Consider the following 20,494-nt stretch of genomic DNA (forward strand, 5'->3'; position numbering starts at 1 on the left):
ATGTCTGCCATTTTCAATTTTTTCTCGATGTCCAAATTTGCTCATTGTCTTCCACAAAAATCACTCAACTTTTTTACCCCACCCTAGTATCTAAACATGCACACAGCCACGTATCCCTTCAATTTACTCAAAAAAAAAAAAGGGTATAAAATCTATATATAACATATGCTTTGCGTGTGTAAAGCATATGTATGAACGAAAACTATATACTATAATTTACATATTACAAAAAAAAAAATGTTGACCAAAATGTCTCTCCCTATCCCGCCGAAATTTCTCCCACCGTTAAATCCTCCATCGATTCATCATCACCAAGCTCCACCACCGCTTGCCCCGCCACGCGCAGCCATATCAATATCTATACCAGAAACCGGTTTAGGACGTACCGGAACCATCCTCGACGAGACTACGTCGTCAGCTTTCCGTGACTACCAATCTTTATTCGTGTCACAGCGTTCCGAGACAGTCCAACCGGTCGTAATTAAAACAATCGAAGGTTCAATACCGGTTGATTTCCCTTCCGGTACATATTACTTAGCCGGTCCAGGACTATTCACTGACGATCATGGCTCAACGGTTCATCCTTTAGACGGTCACGGTTATCTCCGTGCGTTTCACATCGACGGAAACAAACGGAAAGCAACTTTCACGGCGAAGTACGTTCAAACGGAAGCTAAAGAAGAAGAGCACGATCCAGTGACTGACACGTGGCGATTCACTCACAGAGGTCCTTTCTCTGTGTTAAAAGGTGGGAAGAGATTTGGAAACACGAAAGTGATGAAGAACGTGGCTAATACTAGCGTTTTGAAATGGGCTGGGCGGTTGCTTTGTTTATGGGAAGGTGGTGAGCCGTACGAAATCGAACCTGAATCGTTGGATACCGTCGGGAGATTTGACGTAGATATCAACGATGATGATGATGATTCTTCCGACAGAGATTTTGCTGGTCATGATATATGGGACACAGCCGCAGATTTGTTGAAACCCATACTTCAAGGTAATGTTTTATGTTACTAATAAAGTAAAGTTTAGTTAAATTAAAAGCATGTAGTCCATTATTCAGACAGCGGCGTAAAATTAATTAATGTAACGTAAACTATATAGTTAATTAAACTTTTATTTATGATATATGTAGGTGTATTTAAGATGCCACCGAAACGGTTCTTGTCACATTACAAAGTCGACGGTCGAAGAGATAGACTTTTAACGGTCAGTTGCAACGCTGAAGATATGCTTTTACCTCGAAGCAACTTCACATTTTGTGGTAACTGATCTTTTGATTTTTCTCAAAAACATTATGACAAATAAAAATTCTACTATAATTATAATGGAAAATTACTATTTTACAGAATATGATTCGGAATTTAAGATGATACAAACGAGAGAATTCAAGATCGATGATCACATGATGATTCATGATTGGGCCTTCACGGATAATCACTATATACTCTTTGCCAACCGCGTCAAGCTTGACCCAATTGGTAAGATATATAAGCTAACTTACTTCTGTTACAAATTAAATCATTTACAAGAAGAGGAATATACTAATTGATAGTTTGGAAAAAATCTAATTATGTGGATAAATATATCGTCAGGTTCCATGGCGGCGATGTGTGGAGTATCACCTATGGTATCAGCGTTATCGTTGAATCCAAGCAACGAGAGTTCCCCGATTTATATCCTACCTAGATTTTCAGAGAAATCTGTGGGAGATCGAGACTGGAGAGTTCCTGTGGAAGTGTCTTCTCAATTATGGCTAATTCACTCCGGAAACGCTTATGAGACTAGAGAGGATAACGGCGATTTAAATATCCAGATACAAGCTTCCGCTTGCTCCTACCGCTGGTTCGATTTCCAAAAAATATTTGGTACGTTAGTTCAGCTACACCATATTGAAACCGTAATAACCCCTTTCACAAGTTAGGGCTTTTAAATGTTCAAAAGACTGTTATTAAACATTTTTAAAATAATAATAATCTTATAGGCTACAATTGGCAAAGCAACAAGCTAGATCCTTCTGTTATGAATCTAAATCGCGGCGACGACAAACTACTCCCTCATTTGGTTAAGGTATCTATGACCTTGGACCCTGTCGGAAACTGCAAGAGTTGTGATGTAGAGCCTCTAAACGGCTGGAACAAGCCGTCAGATTTTCCAGTTGTAAACTCATCATGGTCCGGGAAAAAGAACAAGTACATGTACTCTGCAGCCTCGTCAGGAACTCGTGGCGAACTTCCCCATTTCCCATTCGATATGGTCGTGAAGTTTGACTTAGACTCGAACCTCGTCCGTACGTGGTCTACCGGAGCTAGAAGATTCGTTGGTGAGCCCATGTTTGTCCCAAGAAACTCCAACGAGGAAGGAGTAGAAGAGGACGATGGTTACATTGTTGTCGTCGAGGTACGTGTATGTATGCAACTTTTAATGTTCGCTTCTTTCTTAAGTGGTTTTTGTACTAATACAAATTAGTCATTATTATATTTGATAGTATGCGGTTTCGGTGGAGAGATGTTACCTTGTGATATTGGACGCAAAGAAGATGGGTGAATCCGATGCGGTCGTGTCGAGATTAGAGGTTCCGAGGAATTTGACGTTTCCAATGGGTTTTCACGGTTTATGGGCTAGCGACTGAGCTTTGTGGATAGTGATTTTACTTCAATTTACTTGTAAATTTATACATTTGATATTATTTTCTGTTAGGTACACTTTGTAAAGAAAAAAGGTGTTGAAATTGTTCAGCTATAGTTATTGTACTATAGTGTATACTGTATTTAACAAAAATGAATGTCTATAGTAAATAGTATAAACAAAGTGTATAGACTATACACTTTGTTTAAAAAATGATTAAAATATTTGTGTTATACCTTTGGCATTTTCCAAGGAATTGAAACTAAAAATAAATTATACTATATTATGCTCCTATATATATCAAAATTCAAAACAGATGATTCTTAACATTTGGTCATACAGAATTTAATCAATGTTGAGTCTTTTTTGACCAAGGTTAAACATTTTTTGACTAAAAGATGTGTAACTTTGCATAAAAATTGTATTCTAGAAAATATTTATATATCAAGTATCAACCAATAATAAGGGAACACTATCTGCTTACGTGGACCCTTTGAACTCTATATCTAAGTACACGTCATCATCATATTATTGGGCTGGGCCGAGAATAAATTACTTGTTTCTGTTTGACCATAAATCCGGTAGCGTTGACTCGACGCTCATACTTAACAAACGACAAAGCCTCTTTTTTCGAAAGAGGGTTTCTGCAAAAACCCCTTATTTTTGTTATTTCAAACGCCGGCGAAGAAGAGAGCGAACCAGTGAGTGAAAGAAGAAGAGAATCAGTAACCGCCATGTCGGGGTTTTCGTTTGGTCAATCCAATTCCGTTGGAGGTTTCTCATTCGGATCTTCTTCCGTAACTAATTCCTCTTCTGCTGCATCTACCACTTCTCCGTTATCTTTCTCGTTTAACCAATCTTCAAACCCTAGCTCCACCGGGTTTGGTTTCGGATCCACGGCATCATCAACCCCTGCTTCCTCAACTCCTTCGTTCGGATTCGGTTCCTCTGCTTCATCGACTCCTTCGTTCGGATTCGGATCCTCTGTTTCATCGACTCCTTCATTTGGATTTGGAGCCAATGTTTCTTCATCTGGTTCTGCGCCATCTCTGTTTGGTTCATCTACCACCAATGCTGCTCCTGCTTCTTCTCCTTTCGGATTCGTAACTTCCTCCGCTTCTCAGCCTAGTTCTTCTCCGTTCGGAGCTCCGTCATCCTCCTCCGCATCTCCGTCTTTATCTCTTTTCGGAGCTTCTCCGGCTTCAGCGAGTAGTGGTCCATCATCTCTCTTTGGATCTTCCTCATCTTTATTCTCCGCTTCTTCATCTGCCTCCGCTTCGAGTTCACCTCTCTTCGGAGGATCCTCATCCGCCGCTGCTTCAACATCTCCTCTTTTCGGCGCGCCTTCTTCAGCCACCGGTTCGTCACTTCCCTTCGGCGTCGCCTCATCAACCTCTGCCTCCTCATCATCCATCTTTGGAGCCACCGGCTCGACACCTTCCTTCAGTGTTGCCTCATCAGCCTCTGGCTCCTCACCGTCAATCTTTGGAGCAGCCGGTTCGTCACCGTCGATCTTTGGTTCATCTTCGGCAGCGGGTTCAACTCCGTCTCTCTTCGGATCGTCCTCGTCAGGCGCAACAGCTTCTTCACCTTCCCCGTTTGGAGCATCCACCATTAATCCCTCAACTACAACCAATCCCTCGCCTGCCTCAGCTTCTCCTTTCTCCGCGTCTACCGGATTCTCTTTCTTGAAAAGCACAGCAAGTTCAACAACCACCACCACTGCTTCTGCTCTTCCACAAACGGCTTCATCAGCTTCCTCTTCTTCTTCTTCCTCCTTCTCATTTGGTCCACCCGCAAGTTCAGGCTTTAACCTTTCAACCGGAAGCTCAGCAGCACCTGCCTCTAGCACACCCGGAACAGTGTTTTCTATTGCAACCACCACCACCACTACTACTACGTCTTCTTCGACTCCCGCTGCTACTAGTGCACCTTCAGCTGCAGCTTCTGTAATGGGTTTCCCTTCTTTTAGTGTGAGTTCATCTGCCACCAACACCACTCCGGCTAGCTCTGCTGCTACATTCGGTACTACAGGATTTGGTTCGGCTAGCTCGACTCCTGCCGCTGGATCTACTAGCTCCTTTACTGCGTTTGCTGTACCCCAGACTTCAACACCTGCATCATCTTCACAACCACAAACCACTACTCCTACATTCTCATTCAGTAAGTTGTTTATGTATTGTCTCAGGATTTGTTTGTGATTTTGCCTATCCCATTTGTCTCGATGATTAGAAATAAGAGAATTATGGGAATCATTGATTAGGATTAGATATGTGTTCGATGTACTTAATCTACCGTACTCCTTATTATGCTTTGGTTTTGCCTTCTGCATATAGTCTATGACATGAATACATACCTGTCGAGTTGTTTTACGGATCAGAAGCTATAGTTCTTTTTTTTCTTTCTGAAAGAAGTATTGTTGTTGTTCAGGTGTTCCATCTTCGACTTCTACTACTGCTCCTGCTACCAGTTCTGCTACTACAACACAGACATCTCTTGTTGTGGCTTTGAGTAGTGGGTATGCTCTTCTCATATTTTGACCAACACATTATGACCTAAACGACTGTACATGTTCGACCTTCTCCTCGATTATGTTGTAGCTGATGTTTACTTTGTTATATGTTTCTTGTTATTTATTAGGACGAGCACAGCTGTTGCTCCAGTGGCTGGTTCTCCAAAGCTGCCATCTGAAATAACTGGCAAAACTGTTGAGGAGGTAAATCTTTGCCCTCTTATTCAGTTCGACATTTATTTATTTTTGGCCATTTTATATACAGAATATTCAAGTTGTTTTTTTTTAACGTTTGTAGATTATCAAGGAGTGGAATACTGAGCTACAAGAACGCACAGGAAGGTTCCGGAAACAGGCAAATGCAATAGCAGAGTGGGATAAGCGGATCTTGCAAAACCGTGATGTTCTTTTAAGACTTGAGGTGAAATTACTTCAGTCTCTGTTAAAAATTCTTTCTGTTTCGAATCTTCAGAGACAATTGTTCTGAGCAGACCTTTGATTTTGCATGTTTAGTTCATATAGGCCCCTATTGTATAATAGCTCATTCTATTTGTGTACTTCACCAACAAACAGATTGAAGTTGCAAAAGTGGTTGAAACCCAATCTAGCTTGGAAAGACAGCTGGAATTAATCGAGACTCATCAGCAAGAGGTATGCGATAGAAGTATTATATCTCTATGTTAATCTGTAACATTCAGCGGGAAATCATTTGTGCCTTATCTGTGGGAAATCAAATTTCTCTTTTTCATAATCTCTCTCAGTCCCATACTGTCACACTCTTTTTTAATATGGATTTCTCTGACATGGGATCGTCGACATTCTACCTCGCTTACTTCAAAATTGGGCATCTCAATACCAAAGCCACTGTGCTAATCATCTGAATTCTCTGTTTGTGCTTTAGGTTGACAAGGCTTTGCAAAGCATGGAGGAAGAGGCTGAGCGTATATATAATGACGAGCGGAAATCACTTCTTGACGATGAAGCAGCATCAACTAGAGATGCAATGTGAGTACTCTTTTAAGTCTTTCCACCATCATCACCTTGCTGCTTCATACTATTCTGATGAATAATGAAAGAAAAACCACAGACACGGAAACAAATATGATTTTGATCTATGCTTAGAATTAGCTCTATCTTGCACATCGTAGCCTGATTCTATGCTTTATAACAATATACTTTTTTTTCCATCCCAGGTATGAACAATCTGAGCTTGTAGAAAGAGAATTGGAGCATATGACTGAACAAATCAGATCGATTATACAATCCGTAAATGCAAACCAGGTACATATACGTCGTAACTTCTCACATACTATTCCTTTTTCCTGTTGAACATACATCATAAAACCTTATCGTGTGAAATGAAATAGGGTGGAGAACTTGAAGCAATAGATGGAATGAGTCCACTGGATGTAGTTGTAAGAATCTTGAACAATCAACTCAGTTCCTTAATGTGGATTGATGAGAAAGTAAGTTTTATTAAAGAAGTAAATTAATTGTCTTGTGCTCATTGTTACAAGAACGTACAATTGTGTTAACTTAAAACCATTGTTGAAACACTGAACAGGCAGAAGAATTCTCTTCTCGGATTCAGAAAATCGCATCTCAAGGTTCTAGTGGAGATCGTGAATTGATGGCTCCAAAGCACTGGATGTCTTGATATTTTTTTTTAGTTTCGTGTTATTTCTCTAGTCTCTATGCAAGAAGTGTCTGAGATTTTACAATAACACATGATAAGTTTTTTACCATAAAGATTTGTATCATCATTTGAATAATCTGATTGACTGGTGGTTGGTTTGCTGTTGTAATCCCAATTTTAATTACTCTTCATTAAAAGTAATAGACTCATAAGCACAGAGCTTTTAATGTTCACCGCCTCAAAATGGTTAAAACGACGACGTGGCATCTATATTTTGGATTTGTTACCTTTATTATTATTTGTTGGATGATCAAAGACTTTTCTCACATAGATTTAATAGGGACGAGTCACGACGTATCACGCGTATCGAAAGAAAACGTTGTTAGAGAGAGAGTTTCTTCGATTCCGGCGACCTCATTGGTGGTGTGACACTACTTTTGTACCTTTCTCTTTGCTTTACACTCCTTGACCGGTTTCGATGGCGGACGGAAACGCCGCTTCGCGTTACGTGAAATTGAGGAAAGAGCAGGCTCCTGTCGAAGAAGATATCACACCCGGCGAACTCAATCAACCCATTGATGTTCCTCAGGTACCTTTAGATCCTCTCTCTCTCTCTCTCTCTCTGCATTACTCTATCGCATGTGTCTAGGCAACTCCGATCTCGCAATTTCTCCAGATCTGTCGATTTCATGGTTTTGATCATCTGTTTGTGGTGGTAGAGTTCTAGCTGATTCCGATTGTTGTCTGTGCTGTTTCTAATTGTTGTTTGTGTCGATCTCGACCTCTCGATGAGGTGTATTAGATGGATTCATTGTCCTATTTGATTGAGGATTATTGTAACTAGTCTCTGTTGATTTGATTTCTGTGATCAATGTTGGATTTCTCCTGATTTGTTGTGCATTAGATTCTTGTGATGTGATATGTAACATATATATATATAGGCAGCGACTGCTTCTTTTGAAGTTTTGGTATCAACACCTGATTAGTCTCAAAATAAGGCCAGAGTTTAGTAACGTTCCTTTGAAGCTTCGAATATGAGAATGTGTGATGGAATAAAGAAACTTGAGACTATCTTTATATGAGATTTTTGAATTTCTTTTTATTAAGGGAGTCATTGTGGTGTGGCATTTTATACGTCTGAGCTGAAACATTACAAATTTTACAATCACTCTACTGCTTTTTTTTTTTTTTGCTGTTTTAAATTGTTTACAGTTGAATGTCCGAAAGTGCCATGAATGTATGCAAGTTTTACCTGAGACATATGAACCCCCTTCTGATGAAAACTGGACCACCGGCATTTTTGGTTGTGCTGAAGATCCACAAAGCTGTAAGCTCCCCTCTTTGTTTTGTAACTGTCCAGATGTATGATCCTTAATCACCTCTTCTTGTGCATGAGTTCCCTATTACTTTTGGCGACATTTCTCCATTGTATTTTTACATATGCTTCTAGATTCTTTTCTTAATGGATGATAATCACTTCTGAGGACATTTTTTAACTAATGCTATTATTGTATGATTTTGCAGGCAGGACTGGTCTCTTTTGCCCGTGTGTACTGTTTGGGCGTAACGTTGAAGCTGTGAGGGAAGAGATTCCTTGGAACCAAGCATGTGTATGCCATGCAATATGTGTCGAAGGAGGTATGGTACTTGCAGCAGTAACCGCACTCTTCAGTGGCTACATTGATCCTCAAACAACAGTCGTGATATGCGAAGGCCTCTTCTTTGCTTGGTGGATGTGTGGAATCTATTCAGGTTTGTTCCGCCAAGAACTCCAGAAGAAATATCATCTCAAGGTAAGCAAAAAGTCCACACATCAGGTCATTCTCATAATATTTCAGATATGATCTCTGATTGAACTTTGTGATTTTCTTGCAGAATGCGCCTTGTGATCATTGCATGGTTCACTGTTGCCTGCACTGGTGTGCTTTGTGCCAGGAACACAGGGAGATGAAGAATCATCTTTCTGATACAGAAGCCTCATCATCAACTACAATGGATCCTCCCCCGGTTCAGGAGATGAACACCGAGGAGAAAAGAGACGCTTCATCTTCTTCGTCTTCGACCCCATCATCTGCCAAAAGCCAACACAATGATCTCGAGATGGTCCCTCTATAGGAAACGTTCCATATATGCTCTAAAGCTGTTTTTCCCGTGCAGAGAAGTTTTCGTACCAGATGATTCTATTTGCCCTTAGGTTTTAAATATGCAAAAGTTTGTTCTAAGAACAATTGTCATTGGTACTTGACATTTTTCAGAACTTAATTCATGACTTCACTGAATCTCTTGTCTTGTGAGAAGGTAGAAACATCTGTCTCTGAACTATTTGGTGATTAAACCCCAGATGATTTATGTCTTACGATAAAAACTGGTTAGTACTCACACGCCGTTCGTTATTTTGTTAGTCAATAGTTACAAAAATGTTAAAAAGAGTACCGTAGCACCCGTGGCCTAATGGATAAGGCGTTTGACTTCTAATCAAACGATTGTGGGTTCGCGTCCCACCGGGTGTGTTTTTGCTTATAATTTTTCTAAATCGTAAAATCCAGGAAATTAAATTGCAAAGAAACTAACATTTTCCCGACTATTTTTTTCCTAAAATATTATGTTATTGGTCACATCACATATCATGATCTAGATGAAGGTCTAGACTCTAGAGTTTTAGAATTACTCCTAATTCCACACAAATGACTAAAGTCAAAACATTGATGATGTAACTTAGGAAAGCAAAATGAATTTACAAAGTATTGACTTTCAACTAATCCAAATACTTGTTGTTTTGAAACCTTTGACGAGTTGACCTTACTAACACTAGGCTTCTTTTCTCAGGTGGTATCCTATCAGTCAGTAAACCAGGAAGGCGGAGGCCAGAACAAGATTTAATTTTGTTCACCAAGGAACAAGATTTTATCCCCAAGATCCTTAACCTCAACCCAAATCTTCTCTCTTTCCACAAGTTTAAAGACTAATCTTGCGGGTTATCTGATTTGCTGCATCAAGTCCCATTCTCAAGTACATATCGACCAGCAACATTTCACCAGAGGATTCAATCAGACACTTCTTGTGACTGCCAAACACAGGATTTGCCACCAGTGTCAATTTCAGAGAAGGGAGATGTGCTTAGACACAGTCGTCCCATCTTTCGTGACCGCAAAGAAACATCCATTGAACAAAATGACATCGCAAAAACAACAAGAAGTATACGCAGCTAACCTTGCAGGATTACCATAATTTGTTAAGCGTAAGCAACACAAACTTAGACTGATCCTCATCACTATCATCTAGATACTTGACAACAGTTTTTCCAACGCGTGGACTGTATCTACCATGACCATCATCAGAATCGACATAATAGAGCTGGAACTCACGACCCAATTCGAGAACCTTGAATTTAGACATATCAAAAAAGCTAGTGGAACATGGATCAAACAACTGTGTCATAGCATAATCACTCAGCGGATGGAGGAAAGTCAACGTACGAGGTAGATAAGGATGTTCCTCGACTTTGACCGGCCATCCACGAATCAAACCCTCCTCCGCCTGCTCATACTGAGGCTTGATAAGTAAGATACTATTCTGTGAGAGGCAGAATCTTAAGGGGGTTTCTGGTGAGAAGACGACGTCGGGGCGGATCGGAATGTCATGTGACGGTAAAAGGGGTTTATTCGGCTGCTTGGCGGCGTTTCGCCATGAAGAGCATACGCAACGGAACTGGAATAGATCGAAGGGAGATTTCAGAGATTTCGAAATCAGCTCCAACATATCCTTGGGAAGCCTTGTCCAATCGACCAGGCTATTAGGGGCACAGGGAAAGTATTTTCACAATCAATAATTTAATTAAATTTTTCTCAAAAAAACGATCAAAAGTGAGATTTCGAAAGCTCACCTCCTTTCCTTGTCGGCGACATGAACTAAGAGTAACTTGATCGGAAATGTTGTTGTGGATCGTCTGATTTTGCTTAGCTATAGTGCTTTCCAAAGCCTCAGCTCTCACGAGCAAACGCTCCGTTCGGCTTCTCAACTCTTCTTCAGTCTCCACGCTTGCTTCCCGAGCTACAGTTTCCTCAGATCTCCTTCTGTTCGCCATGCCTGCCTTTTTTTTTTTACTTAAAAGACTCGTTCATTCGCCGGAGGTGATGGGGATCTGCTCAAGCACAGATTTTCGCGAGAGAGAAAGCCACAGATTTTCGAAAATCAGGTCTAACTACGATTGAGATTTGACCCGACCCGTAATATATTTACGGGTCTAATAACCAATCGGGTCTAGATAGATGTGGCTAAACCGAACCATAAATAGTATTATTATATAGAGGTATTTGTGTTTTTAGTACGTTTTCAAGAAATAATTGATTTTTTTTAGTACGTTTACTATTAATAATTCACAATTAAAGAAATAGTACATTTGAGAGAGAAAAGAAGATGGCGTGAGTGATAGAGAGAAAAATAGGTGGCGTGAGTGAGAGAGAGAGAGGTAGAGGGAAAAGTAGGGTCAGCAGTAATTTTTTTTTCACTCTTTTCTTCTTCCATCGACGTAGCTTTACTTTTTTTTTTTTATTACACTTCTTAATCTAAACTTTGAAATACACTCGAGTATAAATTAGTTTTTTTTTGAAATTTTCAAATATATAACAATCTATGTTTTTTCTTTATAATTTGATATTCATTTTGTTTTATTATTTTAAATATATTTTATATAAAAATTGATGTATATGATTGTTCTGTATATTGGATGGTTTTTAATCCTTATACGTTTATTGTTAGATGATTTTAATCCCCACGTTTGCTGCTAGATTATTTTTATTTGTACATATTTATGACTAGATAGTTTTTATTATATATGTCTTTTTACATTTAATAAAGTGTACAGATACAAAATTTGTAAAAAATATTTAACATTATCATATAAAATCATCAAACAAAATGCATATCAAATTATAAAAAACCTACATATTTCAAACCATCGAGTTATAAATGTGTACAGATCAAAACCATTCAGGCATAAACATATACAGATCAAAACAATCCAGCAATAAATATGTACAGATTAAAAATCATCGAGTGTACAGAACAATCATATATATCAGTTGTGATATAAAATATATTTAAAATAATAAAACAAAAATGTATATTAAATTGTCAAGAAAAAAAATCTATGTTTTTTGTATGTGAAAAGATTTTTTTTTGTTAATTATATTAACAGTTATTTGAGTAGTTATGATAAAAAGAAAAAGAAAAAGGAAAAAAGTAATAATAAAAATGATTTTTTTTTTCTCGCACTCACACCCTCTGTGTCTGTTTCTCACGGTCCCACCAACTAACACACACTCACACACGCTCTTCTCTCTCACCACCCATTTTTCTGATTTTAAATAGTAAACGTACTTATTTTATAAGAACTTCTCAAAAACGTACTAAAACTGCAACATCCCCTATTATATATCAATCAAACCGAATCTGAATCAAAAATTGATAATACTACTGTACAAGACAAAACGCCCACTCTTCAACTCGGCTGGGCCGTATTTTAACCCGAATTGTTTTTTATAAAAGCCCTTTAAGAGCCCGAAAATCTCATGTTTTGAACTCGCAAGTTTTTTTTTTGTTTTGATCTACTCAGGGTGAGTTAGGTACATTTTCTCATAAATTGATTGTTATCGATTTCAATTTCCATTGGTGGGTTATAATCGATTTGAATATAATTGCTAGATTGCAGATTCTATTCTATTGACAAGCAGCGATTAAGTTGAGTGGTATGTCTGAAAAGGCTTATTCTAGATCAGTCAATAGTCTTTAAAACGTTATTGGGATCAAGTGAGTTTTCTTTTCAAGTCTTTTACTGAATCTGTGTTGGTGGTGATGGAGTTATATCGCTTGATGCATGTGCATGTGTGTTTTTAAAGGAAATTTCAGGACTAAGCTTAATGTAAGAGAATTGGCTGTTCAGTTTGGCTGCGTTTAGGATAATTAAATCTGTGCAAATCAAAATGTGCTTTGCTCGTAAGTCCTCTCTCTTTTTCATTTGTGTTACTTAAATTTTTTGCATTTCGTATGTTTGTTGAAATGCCTCATATAAATTTGTTGGTCATGTTTTTGCATTCTTAAACTCAACCAATTGCTTATTTTTCTTTGTTGCTCTTTAGGTATAAGGACCGGTTTCTTGCATCACTACCAGCGTCGAGACGTGCAAATGCTGACTTTACTAGAACTGTATATATATATAGCTGTTGCTTTTATGTGTTAAAAAGCAGAAGGTAATACTTTGATTCCTTTCCGTTTTGAGGGAATATTAAGAATATTTATCTGTGTTATCTATTTACAGCTTAAGGTGGATAGCCTTAGTCTGATTGAGGTTTGTGGAACATCAGAGTCTGAGTTCTCTTGCGTAAGTGTTATTTCATCCAGCTAAATTCTTTTTTTTTTTTTTTTTCTATTCTTGTATGTGATGTTGATAGCAGTAGTACTATGGTTGGTTCATTAATGAACAATGCAATTTATTTGTGATCTCCCTTGCCTTGATAACAGCTTTCACATGTAATTGTTTGTGTTGTGTTTCTTGATTTGGTTCAATATTTATCAAGTGTTGGAGAGTGTGTGTCAAATAAAGATAGTCAAGTGTTATACACAATTTTTTTAAAACAAAATTTAAATTTTTAGAACCTCTACGATTGGACTATTCCAAATTTATAAGTATCTAAAATTTTAGTTTTGTATTTTTTTCAATTATTGTATAGATGGAACCTCCAAACTTAGAAGCATGGGTGGATTTGCTTTAAACATCCCTAGTTACTTACCGCGAGAGAATGAGAAAGACACAGATCTCGAAAATCGGGTCTAACTATATTTTGTTCTCTCACATTTTATTTGCTAAAATATATTCTGGTATCTGGTTGGTCATCATGATCCAATTCAAGGAGTTGTAGAATATTGGTGTTACTGAATTTCACACAAATGACTAGACTCGAAAACATTGATATGATGTAACTTAGGAAACGAAAGATGAATTTAAGTATTGACTGACATCACTAGTGAAACCTTTGAGGAGTTGACCTTCTTACTGATATCCTATCAGTAATCCAGGTGGGTGGAGGCCAAAACAGCTTGGCATATTCAGGGTGTTGGCGCACCAGCTTCATTTCCTGAGACGCAAAATCACACACTCCAAAATCCTCCTCACTCATGGTGTTCAAGTCTTCCCAATCAAAGACGAAACCGTGGAAGAAGACACATCCACCATAGAGAGGTAAAAAATCAGAAGCTGAAGCGGAGAATGAGGATTCATCACCAAGGAACAAGATTTTATCCCCAAGATCCTTAACCTCAACCCAAATCTTCTCTCTTTCCACAAATTTAAAGACTGTAATCTTGCGGATTATCTCATTTGCTATAATGTCATCCAAGTGATACTCGACATCCTCTTCATCGAAGTTCCAAAGAGATACTGCATCAAATTCCATACCCAAGTACATATCGACCAGCAACATTTCACCAGAGGATTCAATCAGAAACTTCTTGTTACCGCCAAACACAGGATTTGCGGCCAGTACTGTCAATTTCAGAGAAGGGAGATCTACAGCCACAGTCGTCCCATCTTTCGTGACCGCAAAGAAACATCCATTGAACAAAATCACATCGCAAAAATAACAAGAAGGCATGTCGTCGTCATTGATCTACAGTCCATGCTTGATCCCAAGAAGTATACACAGCTAACCTTCCAGACTTGTTAATCGTAAGCAACACAAACTTAGACTAATCCTCATCACTATCATCTAGATACTTGACAACAGTTTTTTCATAATGGAGCTGGAATTCACGACCCAATTCGCGAACCTTGAATTTAGACATATCAAGAACGCGAGTGGAACATGGAGGAAATAAATGTGTCATAGCATAATCAGCCAGCGGATGGAGGATAGTCAACTTACGAGGTAGATCATGAGAATGTTCCTCGACTTTCACCAGCCCATCCACCAATCAAACCCTCCGCCTGTTCATAGTTAGGCTTGATAAGTAAGATACTCCGCTGCGAGAGGCAGAACCTTAAGGCGGTATCTGTGTAGACGACGTCGGGGTGGCTCGGAATGTCATGTGACGGTAGAAGGCGTTTACTCGGCTTGGCGGCGTTTCGCCATGAAGAGCATACACAACGGAACTGGAAAAGATCGAAGGAAGATTTTAGAGATTTCGAAATCAGCTCTAGCATATCCTTCGGTAGCGTTCCCCAATCGACTACCATCGTTGTAACTTGTATTGTATTGATGAAACCCTTGTAGCTTAAGCTAGCTAGGTCGTCAGAGAAAGACACAGATTAGGTCTAAAATTTTATTTATTATGAGATTTGACCCTACCCGCCGGGTCTAATAACCAATCCGGTTTAGATAGATGTTGGTAAACCGAACCATAATTTTATCAAACCGAATCTGAATCAAAAAATTGATATTTCATACACTTCAACTCTCTCTCTCGCTCAAACCCATTTTTCCTAAAACCCTCGTCTCTCTTCTTCATAGCCATGGCGAGGTTTCCGACTTCTCCGGCGCCTAACCTCCTCTTGAGGCTCTTCTCGTCAAACAAACGGTCGTCATCTCCTACCGCCGCGCTTTTAACCGGAGATTTCCAGCTGATTCGTCATTTCTCCGCCGGAACAGCTGCTCGTGCGGCCAAGGATGAGAAAGAACCATGGTGGAAAGAATCGATGGACAAGCTTCGCAACATCGGGATCTCTGCTCATATAGACTCTGGGAAGACTACTTTGACTGAGCGTGTTCTTTTCTATACGGGTCGGATCCATGAGATCCACGAAGTCAGAGGTAGAGACGGCGTCGGAGCTAAAATGGACTCCATGGAATTAGAGCGAGAGAAAGGTATCACCATCCAATCAGCCGCTACTTACTGTACTTGGAAGGATTACAAGGTGACGAGATTTTTCTTGCTGATTCTGTAATTCTCCATTTCTTATCAGATTCGTTTACTTTTGCTAAATCGAAGTCTTAATCCTATTGAATTTCACTTTTTTGATTGTTGTTCAGGTTAATATTATTGATACGCCTGGTCACGTTGACTTCACCATTGAAGTGGAGAGGGCTCTACGTGTACTAGACGGAGCGATTCTAGTTCTGTGCAGTGTTGGTGGTGTACAGAGTCAGTCTATTACAGTTGATAGGCAAATGAGGAGATATGAAGTCCCCAGAGTTGCGTTTATCAACAAGCTTGATAGAATGGGAGCAGATCCATGGAAAGTCTTGAACCAAGTGCGTGTTAAACTTAGTGATCCTTTTTATGCTTTAATTATTGAATGAGTTTGATCAAGTATAGCTTTACTGGTTGTAACTTCTTTTTTTTTTATCTTACTTTCACTAGGCAAGAGCTAAGCTCCGACATCATAGTGCAGCTGTGCAAGTGCCCATTGGTCTAGAAGAAAATTTCCAGGGTCTTATAGACCTTATTCATGTGAAAGCTTATTTCTACCACGGATCCAGCGGGTTTCTGTTATTTATATTCATTATTTTAAGAATTGCTTATGTTGTAGTTGGGGCACATGTATATGTTTATATGTTGTGACATTTTTGCTTTTTCTGTAAATTGCAGTGAGAATGTTGTGGCTGGTGATATTCCTGCTGATATGGAAGGTTTGGTTGCAGACAAGAGGCGAGAATTGATTGAGACCGTCTCTGAAGTTGATGATATACTCGCAGAGAAATTTCTAAACGATGAGCCTGTATCTGCTTCTGAGCTTGAGGTTTGTTCTTTTTCATATGAGCTGTGGCACATATAATCTCGATGACATTCATATTCTTTGCATGAAACATAGGAGGATGAGTCCCGAGATATAGATAGGTATTGTTGGCAACTTATGTTATAAAAGTCGTTGATTTCACTTAAACAGATATCAATCCTGAGGGAATGTTGAATCACACGGGTCCTAACTTGCCTTAGGCATTGTCTTAATTTCATTGTGTTATCTTTGATTTCTATGGGCCATGAATTGCTGCGTTTAGTTGCTCTTTTACTTGCAGTGTTGTTATTGTAACTTTTTTGGCCTGCTGTGTATATACACAGGAAGCTATTCGTAGAGCTACCATAGCGCAAAAGTTTGTTCCCGTATTTATGGGTAGTGCATTCAAAAACAAGGTAATTGAATATTCGAAAGATGATATTGCTCTAGTCTGGATTACATAGCACTTACGTTTCTCTTTGTCCTGTTGTGTCTGTATTAAAAAAGTTTTAAACATCTGCCGTGCTCCCTTAATTTGTGTCTGCAGGGAGTACAACCTCTACTAGATGGTGTTATAAGTTATCTCCCTTCTCCAAATGAAGTCAATAACTATGCTCTTGACCAGACAAATAATGAAGAGAGGGTACTCAACTTGTAATTTTATTTCATAGGAGAAATATGTCGGTTCTAAAGGAATGATTTTCAGGTAACCTTGACTGGATCTCCAGATGGACCTCTTGTGGCGCTGGCTTTCAAACTAGAGGAGGGTCGTTTTGGTCAGCTGACATATTTGAGGTAAATGCTGAACTCCCTCTTGATTATATATGGGATGCTTTCTGAATAAGAAAAGTATTTTGTGCCCTTCTGTTATGCATGAATTTGTGAATGCTAACTCATGTTTTTTTGTTTGTTGATGAAGAGTTTATGAAGGTGTGATTAAAAAGGGTGATTTTATAATAAATGTCAATACTGGAAAAAGAATTAAGGTTAGTTCTTGGATCTTAGTATTGCTTTGAGATTTTTAACGTCATGAAGTCTTGTGCATAAATTTATACCAAAATACACTGAAGAAGTATAGTTTTCTTGCCCCTGGCCTGACATGAATACAGTCTTTCATCTGCTTCATGTAAACATAATCATACATGCAGAATATCTGAAGTTCAGACTACTTGTCATCTTTTTTTTTAACCCTTGCAAGTACTCCCTGTGATACTTGATTTTACCTTATGGCTGTTTAATGTCTCTTGATCTAGGTTCCTCGCTTGGTCCGTATGCATTCGAATGATATGGAGGTTAGTTGAAGTTTATTTACGGTAGCTCCGTGGTGGCAGCTTTAGTGCCATGTGACTGGATTCTAAATTCTTATTCTATTTTCAGGATATTCAAGAGGCACACGCTGGACAAATCGTAGCTGTGTTTGGTGTTGAGTGTGCATCAGGTACAATAGAAATTTCTTCTTTGCTCCGGGGATGAAACTCTGATATTGTGTTTCTTGTTAGGTCAAATTTCTAACCTCAATACATAATCAGGTGATACATTTACGGATGGATCAGTGAAGTACACAATGACATCGATGAGTGTTCCTGAACCTGTTATGTCATTAGCTGTTCAACCGGTTTCAAAAGATTCTGGGGGACAGGTAACTTCTGTGATTCTTTTGTAACTAAAACAATTCACATGTTTCCTTTAATTTCTGGCTCTGAGAAATCTGCAATTGATATATATTTTCCTGTGTTAGTTTTCAAAAGCATTGAATCGATTCCAGAAAGAAGATCCTACTTTCCGAGTGGGATTGGACCCCGAGAGTGGCCAGGTATCATCATTTAAAGAACTCTGTTACTTCTCATCACCACTCTCATATATCACCTGTAGTATTCTACATTGCTGATTCTTCCATGTATCCTTTTGGGACAGACCATTATTTCTGGTATGGGGGAATTGCATTTGGACATCTATGTTGAACGCATCCGCAGAGAATATAAGGTGCCTGACTTTAAGCCTACATTACGTTCTTACTTCATCTCTTCTCGTCACTCGTCAGAATCCCTTATTTCTGCAAATTTCAAACAGGTTGATGCGACGGTGGGCAAACCCCGTGTCAATTTTAGGGAAACTATTACTCAGCGGGCTGAGTTCGATTATTTACACAAGAAGCAGAGTGGAGGAGCGGGTCAGTACGGTAGGGTTACAGGGTGAGTATCAAAAACTTATAGTGCCTAAATGATGTAATTTTGGATCCTTTCTAAACCAATTCACGTCTGGTTAAATTATTTACAATTTTTAGGTACGTGGAACCACTTCCACCGGGTTCTACAGAGAAGTTTGAATTCGAAAACATGATTGTTGGGCAAGCAATTCCGTCTGGTTTTATCCCAGCAATTGAGAAAGGTTTCAAAGAAGCTGCAAACTCGTGAGTGGTCTTGTCTTTCTCAATTTTCCTTTCCCTCTTGTTTTGGTTGAGGAAATATTGTAAGTGATTGTGAAACCCTCAATTCCATTGCAGGGGCTCGCTAATTGGTCACCCTGTAGAAAATCTCAGAATAGTATTGACAGATGGAGCAGCACACGCGGTCGATTCCAGTGAACTTGCGTTTAAAATGGCTGCAATATATGCATTCAGACTGTGTTACACAGCAGCGAGACCGGTGATTCTAGAGCCTGTGATGTTGGTCGAGTTGAAAGTACCAACAGAGTTTCAGGGTACTGTCGCTGGTGACATCAACAAGTAAGCTCCAAACATTAAACCCTTTAACAATAATACCTTTTCTCCTTGTCCTATTTAGTATAATAACTCAACTTCTTGTTTTTTTTAGGAGGAAAGGTATAATCGTTGGAAACGATCAAGAGGGTGACGATTCAGTAATCACAGCCAATGTAAGAAGCAAAAGCAAACGATAGCCAAATTTCCCCCACCAAGTTTTGAAATCGTAACTAAGAGTGTAAATGTTGTTGGTGTTTTTAACAGGTGCCTTTGAACAACATGTTTGGTTATTCCACTTCTCTCCGGTCCATGACTCAAGGAAAAGGAGAATTCACGATGGAATACAAAGAACATAGTGCTGTGTCCAACGAAGTCCAGGCTCAGCTCGTCAACGCTTACAACGCCAGCAAAGCTGCTGAATAATCAATCCCTCGATAGATTGTTTTTTCATAATCTTGTTAACATTATTATTATTTTATACGGTTCACAGAACCAACAAAAAAAAATCACTCAGCATAAATTGCCTAATGGGCGTTGTGTGAAGAAAATCACTATGTTTATTGGGGCCATAGGTAGGTCATATTTTTTGTTATCTCTATTTTCCACCAGTCCCACTCATCATTTTGATTATTGTAAACCATCAAATATTTTTCACTGTTATACTTACTATCTTTAATTCTCCATATAATAAGATAGGTTCAACAACAAGCCAACCAAAACAAAATCGTTAGAGACAACAACAATAATTGAGATAGATAGAGTCGTATTCACGTAAACAAATAAGAGAAAGAGAAGAAGATGCAACAAACAGTCTCTAACGAACGACGTCAGACTTTTTTTCTTTATAACTTCATCTCAAAGCCACTCCTTTATTTTCTTCTTCAACCGGAGTTGGTGACGACGACATCTCATCTCCCTTAAAATGACCATTATACCCTTCGGTTCAGTTGTTGCTCTTACTCCTATTTCTATTTTCTTCTTTTTTTCTCCTATATCTAATATTTGCTTCCTTTTTTTTTTTTTTTTTTTTTTTTTTGACAATATCTACTATTTGCTTCCTTGGATAGTAGTATTTTGATTCCTTAACATATATGATGCTATGAGAGCCTATGACCACTGAAGTCTATGACCTCTTCAAAGGATAATTCTGTTATTTTGGTAATACTAATCAAATGTTATCTTTTTATATTCAACAGTCAACATCAAATTCTTTTTTTCTTCTTTTTATTCAACAAGTCGAATCTAATTTTTGGTGTGTTTTGGTTAGCTAAAATAACTTACAACAAAACTAATCATAATCCAGTGTAT

The 20,494-nt window shown here is 38.6% G+C and overlaps 5 protein-coding genes, 1 non-coding gene and 1 pseudogene across 7 annotated transcripts; 5 read left to right on the forward strand and 2 right to left on the reverse strand.

Moving 5' to 3' along the window:
* Positions 1-2,852, forward strand: LOC104783051 (carotenoid cleavage dioxygenase 7, chloroplastic-like). Its single transcript, XM_019244348.2, has 6 exons — positions 1-997; positions 1,136-1,264; positions 1,350-1,481; positions 1,596-1,868; positions 1,985-2,400; positions 2,489-2,852. Exons 1-6 carry the CDS (start codon positions 238-240, stop codon positions 2,630-2,632), a joined length of 1,854 nt encoding a protein of 617 aa, XP_019099893.2. The 5' UTR covers positions 1-237; the 3' UTR covers positions 2,633-2,852.
* Positions 2,853-3,217: 365 nt separating this feature from the next.
* On the forward strand, positions 3,218-7,009 carry LOC104783052 (uncharacterized). The gene is made up of 9 exons (XM_010508136.3): positions 3,218-4,791; positions 5,059-5,146; positions 5,269-5,344; positions 5,439-5,561; positions 5,714-5,791; positions 6,042-6,145; positions 6,334-6,421; positions 6,508-6,606; positions 6,705-7,009. The coding sequence occupies exons 1-9, from the start codon at positions 3,363-3,365 to the stop codon at positions 6,795-6,797; spliced, it is 2,178 nt and encodes a 725-aa protein (XP_010506438.2). The 5' UTR covers positions 3,218-3,362; the 3' UTR covers positions 6,798-7,009.
* A 43-nt stretch (positions 7,010-7,052) lies between these two features.
* LOC104783053 (cell number regulator 6) lies at positions 7,053-9,055 on the forward strand. Its single transcript, XM_010508137.3, has 4 exons — positions 7,053-7,365; positions 7,989-8,103; positions 8,301-8,569; positions 8,652-9,055. Exons 1-4 carry the CDS (start codon positions 7,255-7,257, stop codon positions 8,889-8,891), a joined length of 735 nt encoding a protein of 244 aa, XP_010506439.2. The 5' UTR covers positions 7,053-7,254; the 3' UTR covers positions 8,892-9,055.
* A 158-nt stretch (positions 9,056-9,213) lies between these two features.
* On the forward strand, positions 9,214-9,286 carry TRNAR-UCU (transfer RNA arginine (anticodon UCU)). The gene has a single exon. It is a non-coding gene; the product is annotated as a tRNA-Arg (tRNA).
* A 40-nt stretch (positions 9,287-9,326) lies between these two features.
* LOC104784414 (uncharacterized) lies at positions 9,327-11,134 on the reverse strand. 2 transcript variants are annotated; one of them, XR_015597383.1, is made up of 3 exons: positions 10,660-11,048; positions 9,987-10,566; positions 9,327-9,840 (listed from the first exon to the last, which is right to left on the reverse strand). XR_015597383.1 is itself a non-coding variant. In XM_019245087.2 (2 exons), the coding sequence occupies exons 1-2, from the start codon at positions 10,858-10,860 to the stop codon at positions 10,435-10,437; spliced, it is 333 nt and encodes a 110-aa protein (XP_019100632.1). In that variant the 5' UTR covers positions 10,861-11,134; the 3' UTR covers positions 9,327-10,434. The 2 variants fall into 2 exon arrangements, 1 of the variants encoding a protein (XP_019100632.1); XM_019245087.2 differs by having other exon boundaries at positions 9,327-10,566; positions 10,660-11,134.
* A 2,554-nt stretch (positions 11,135-13,688) lies between these two features.
* LOC104784415 (F-box protein SKIP23 pseudogene) lies at positions 13,689-15,048 on the reverse strand (annotated as a pseudogene).
* On the forward strand, positions 13,912-19,869 carry LOC104783054 (elongation factor G-2, mitochondrial). The gene is made up of 19 exons (XM_010508138.3): positions 13,912-14,499; positions 14,574-15,684; positions 15,800-16,021; positions 16,131-16,252; positions 16,359-16,509; positions 16,830-16,901; positions 17,033-17,128; positions 17,192-17,280; positions 17,405-17,471; positions 17,739-17,777; positions 17,863-17,923; positions 18,015-18,124; positions 18,224-18,298; positions 18,400-18,468; positions 18,556-18,677; positions 18,770-18,895; positions 18,989-19,210; positions 19,299-19,359; positions 19,451-19,869. The coding sequence occupies exons 2-19, from the start codon at positions 15,283-15,285 to the stop codon at positions 19,607-19,609; spliced, it is 2,265 nt and encodes a 754-aa protein (XP_010506440.1). The 5' UTR covers positions 13,912-14,499; positions 14,574-15,282; the 3' UTR covers positions 19,610-19,869.
* The last annotated feature ends 625 nt before the right edge of the window (positions 19,870-20,494 follow it).

This window comes from Camelina sativa, chromosome 4, assembly GCF_030686135.1.
Source record: "Camelina sativa cultivar CO46 ecotype springtype chromosome 4, ASM3068613v1".
Taxonomy (NCBI): domain Eukaryota; kingdom Viridiplantae; phylum Streptophyta; class Magnoliopsida; order Brassicales; family Brassicaceae; genus Camelina; species Camelina sativa.

What these genes read in the sequence shown, in the direction of transcription:
- LOC104783054 (XM_010508138.3), top strand. Translation starts at nt 15,283, where the DNA reads ATGGCGAGGTTTCCGACTTCTCCGGCGCCTAACCTCCTCTTGAGGCTC. An exon ending in CAGTACGGTAGGGTTACAGG is followed by an intron (nt 18,678 to 18,769) that starts GTGAGTATCAAA and finishes TACAATTTTTAG; the next exon opens with GTACGTGGAACCACTTCCAC. An exon ending in ATTCAGTAATCACAGCCAAT is followed by an intron (nt 19,360 to 19,450) that starts GTAAGAAGCAAA and finishes TGTTTTTAACAG; the next exon opens with GTGCCTTTGAACAACATGTT.
- LOC104783051 (XM_019244348.2), top strand. Translation starts at nt 238, where the DNA reads ATGTTGACCAAAATGTCTCTCCCTATCCCGCCGAAATTTCTCCCACCG. An exon ending in GTTGAAACCCATACTTCAAG is followed by an intron (nt 998 to 1,135) that starts GTAATGTTTTAT and finishes TGATATATGTAG; the next exon opens with GTGTATTTAAGATGCCACCG. An exon ending in CGTCAAGCTTGACCCAATTG is followed by an intron (nt 1,482 to 1,595) that starts GTAAGATATATA and finishes ATATATCGTCAG; the next exon opens with GTTCCATGGCGGCGATGTGT.
- LOC104783052 (XM_010508136.3), top strand. Translation starts at nt 3,363, where the DNA reads ATGTCGGGGTTTTCGTTTGGTCAATCCAATTCCGTTGGAGGTTTCTCA. An exon ending in TACTCCTACATTCTCATTCA is followed by an intron (nt 4,792 to 5,058) that starts GTAAGTTGTTTA and finishes GTTGTTGTTCAG; the next exon opens with GTGTTCCATCTTCGACTTCT. An exon ending in ATGTTCTTTTAAGACTTGAG is followed by an intron (nt 5,562 to 5,713) that starts GTGAAATTACTT and finishes ACCAACAAACAG; the next exon opens with ATTGAAGTTGCAAAAGTGGT.
- LOC104783053 (XM_010508137.3), top strand. Translation starts at nt 7,255, where the DNA reads ATGGCGGACGGAAACGCCGCTTCGCGTTACGTGAAATTGAGGAAAGAG. An exon ending in TGCTGAAGATCCACAAAGCT is followed by an intron (nt 8,104 to 8,300) that starts GTAAGCTCCCCT and finishes ATGATTTTGCAG; the next exon opens with GCAGGACTGGTCTCTTTTGC. An exon ending in AGAAGAAATATCATCTCAAG is followed by an intron (nt 8,570 to 8,651) that starts GTAAGCAAAAAG and finishes ATTTTCTTGCAG; the next exon opens with AATGCGCCTTGTGATCATTG.
- LOC104784414 (XM_019245087.2), bottom strand. Translation starts at nt 10,860, where the DNA reads ATGGCGAACAGAAGGAGATCTGAGGAAACTGTAGCTCGGGAAGCAAGC. An exon ending in GTCGCCGACAAGGAAAGGAG is followed by an intron (nt 10,567 to 10,659) that starts GTGAGCTTTCGA and finishes TGCCCCTAATAG; the next exon opens with CCTGGTCGATTGGACAAGGC.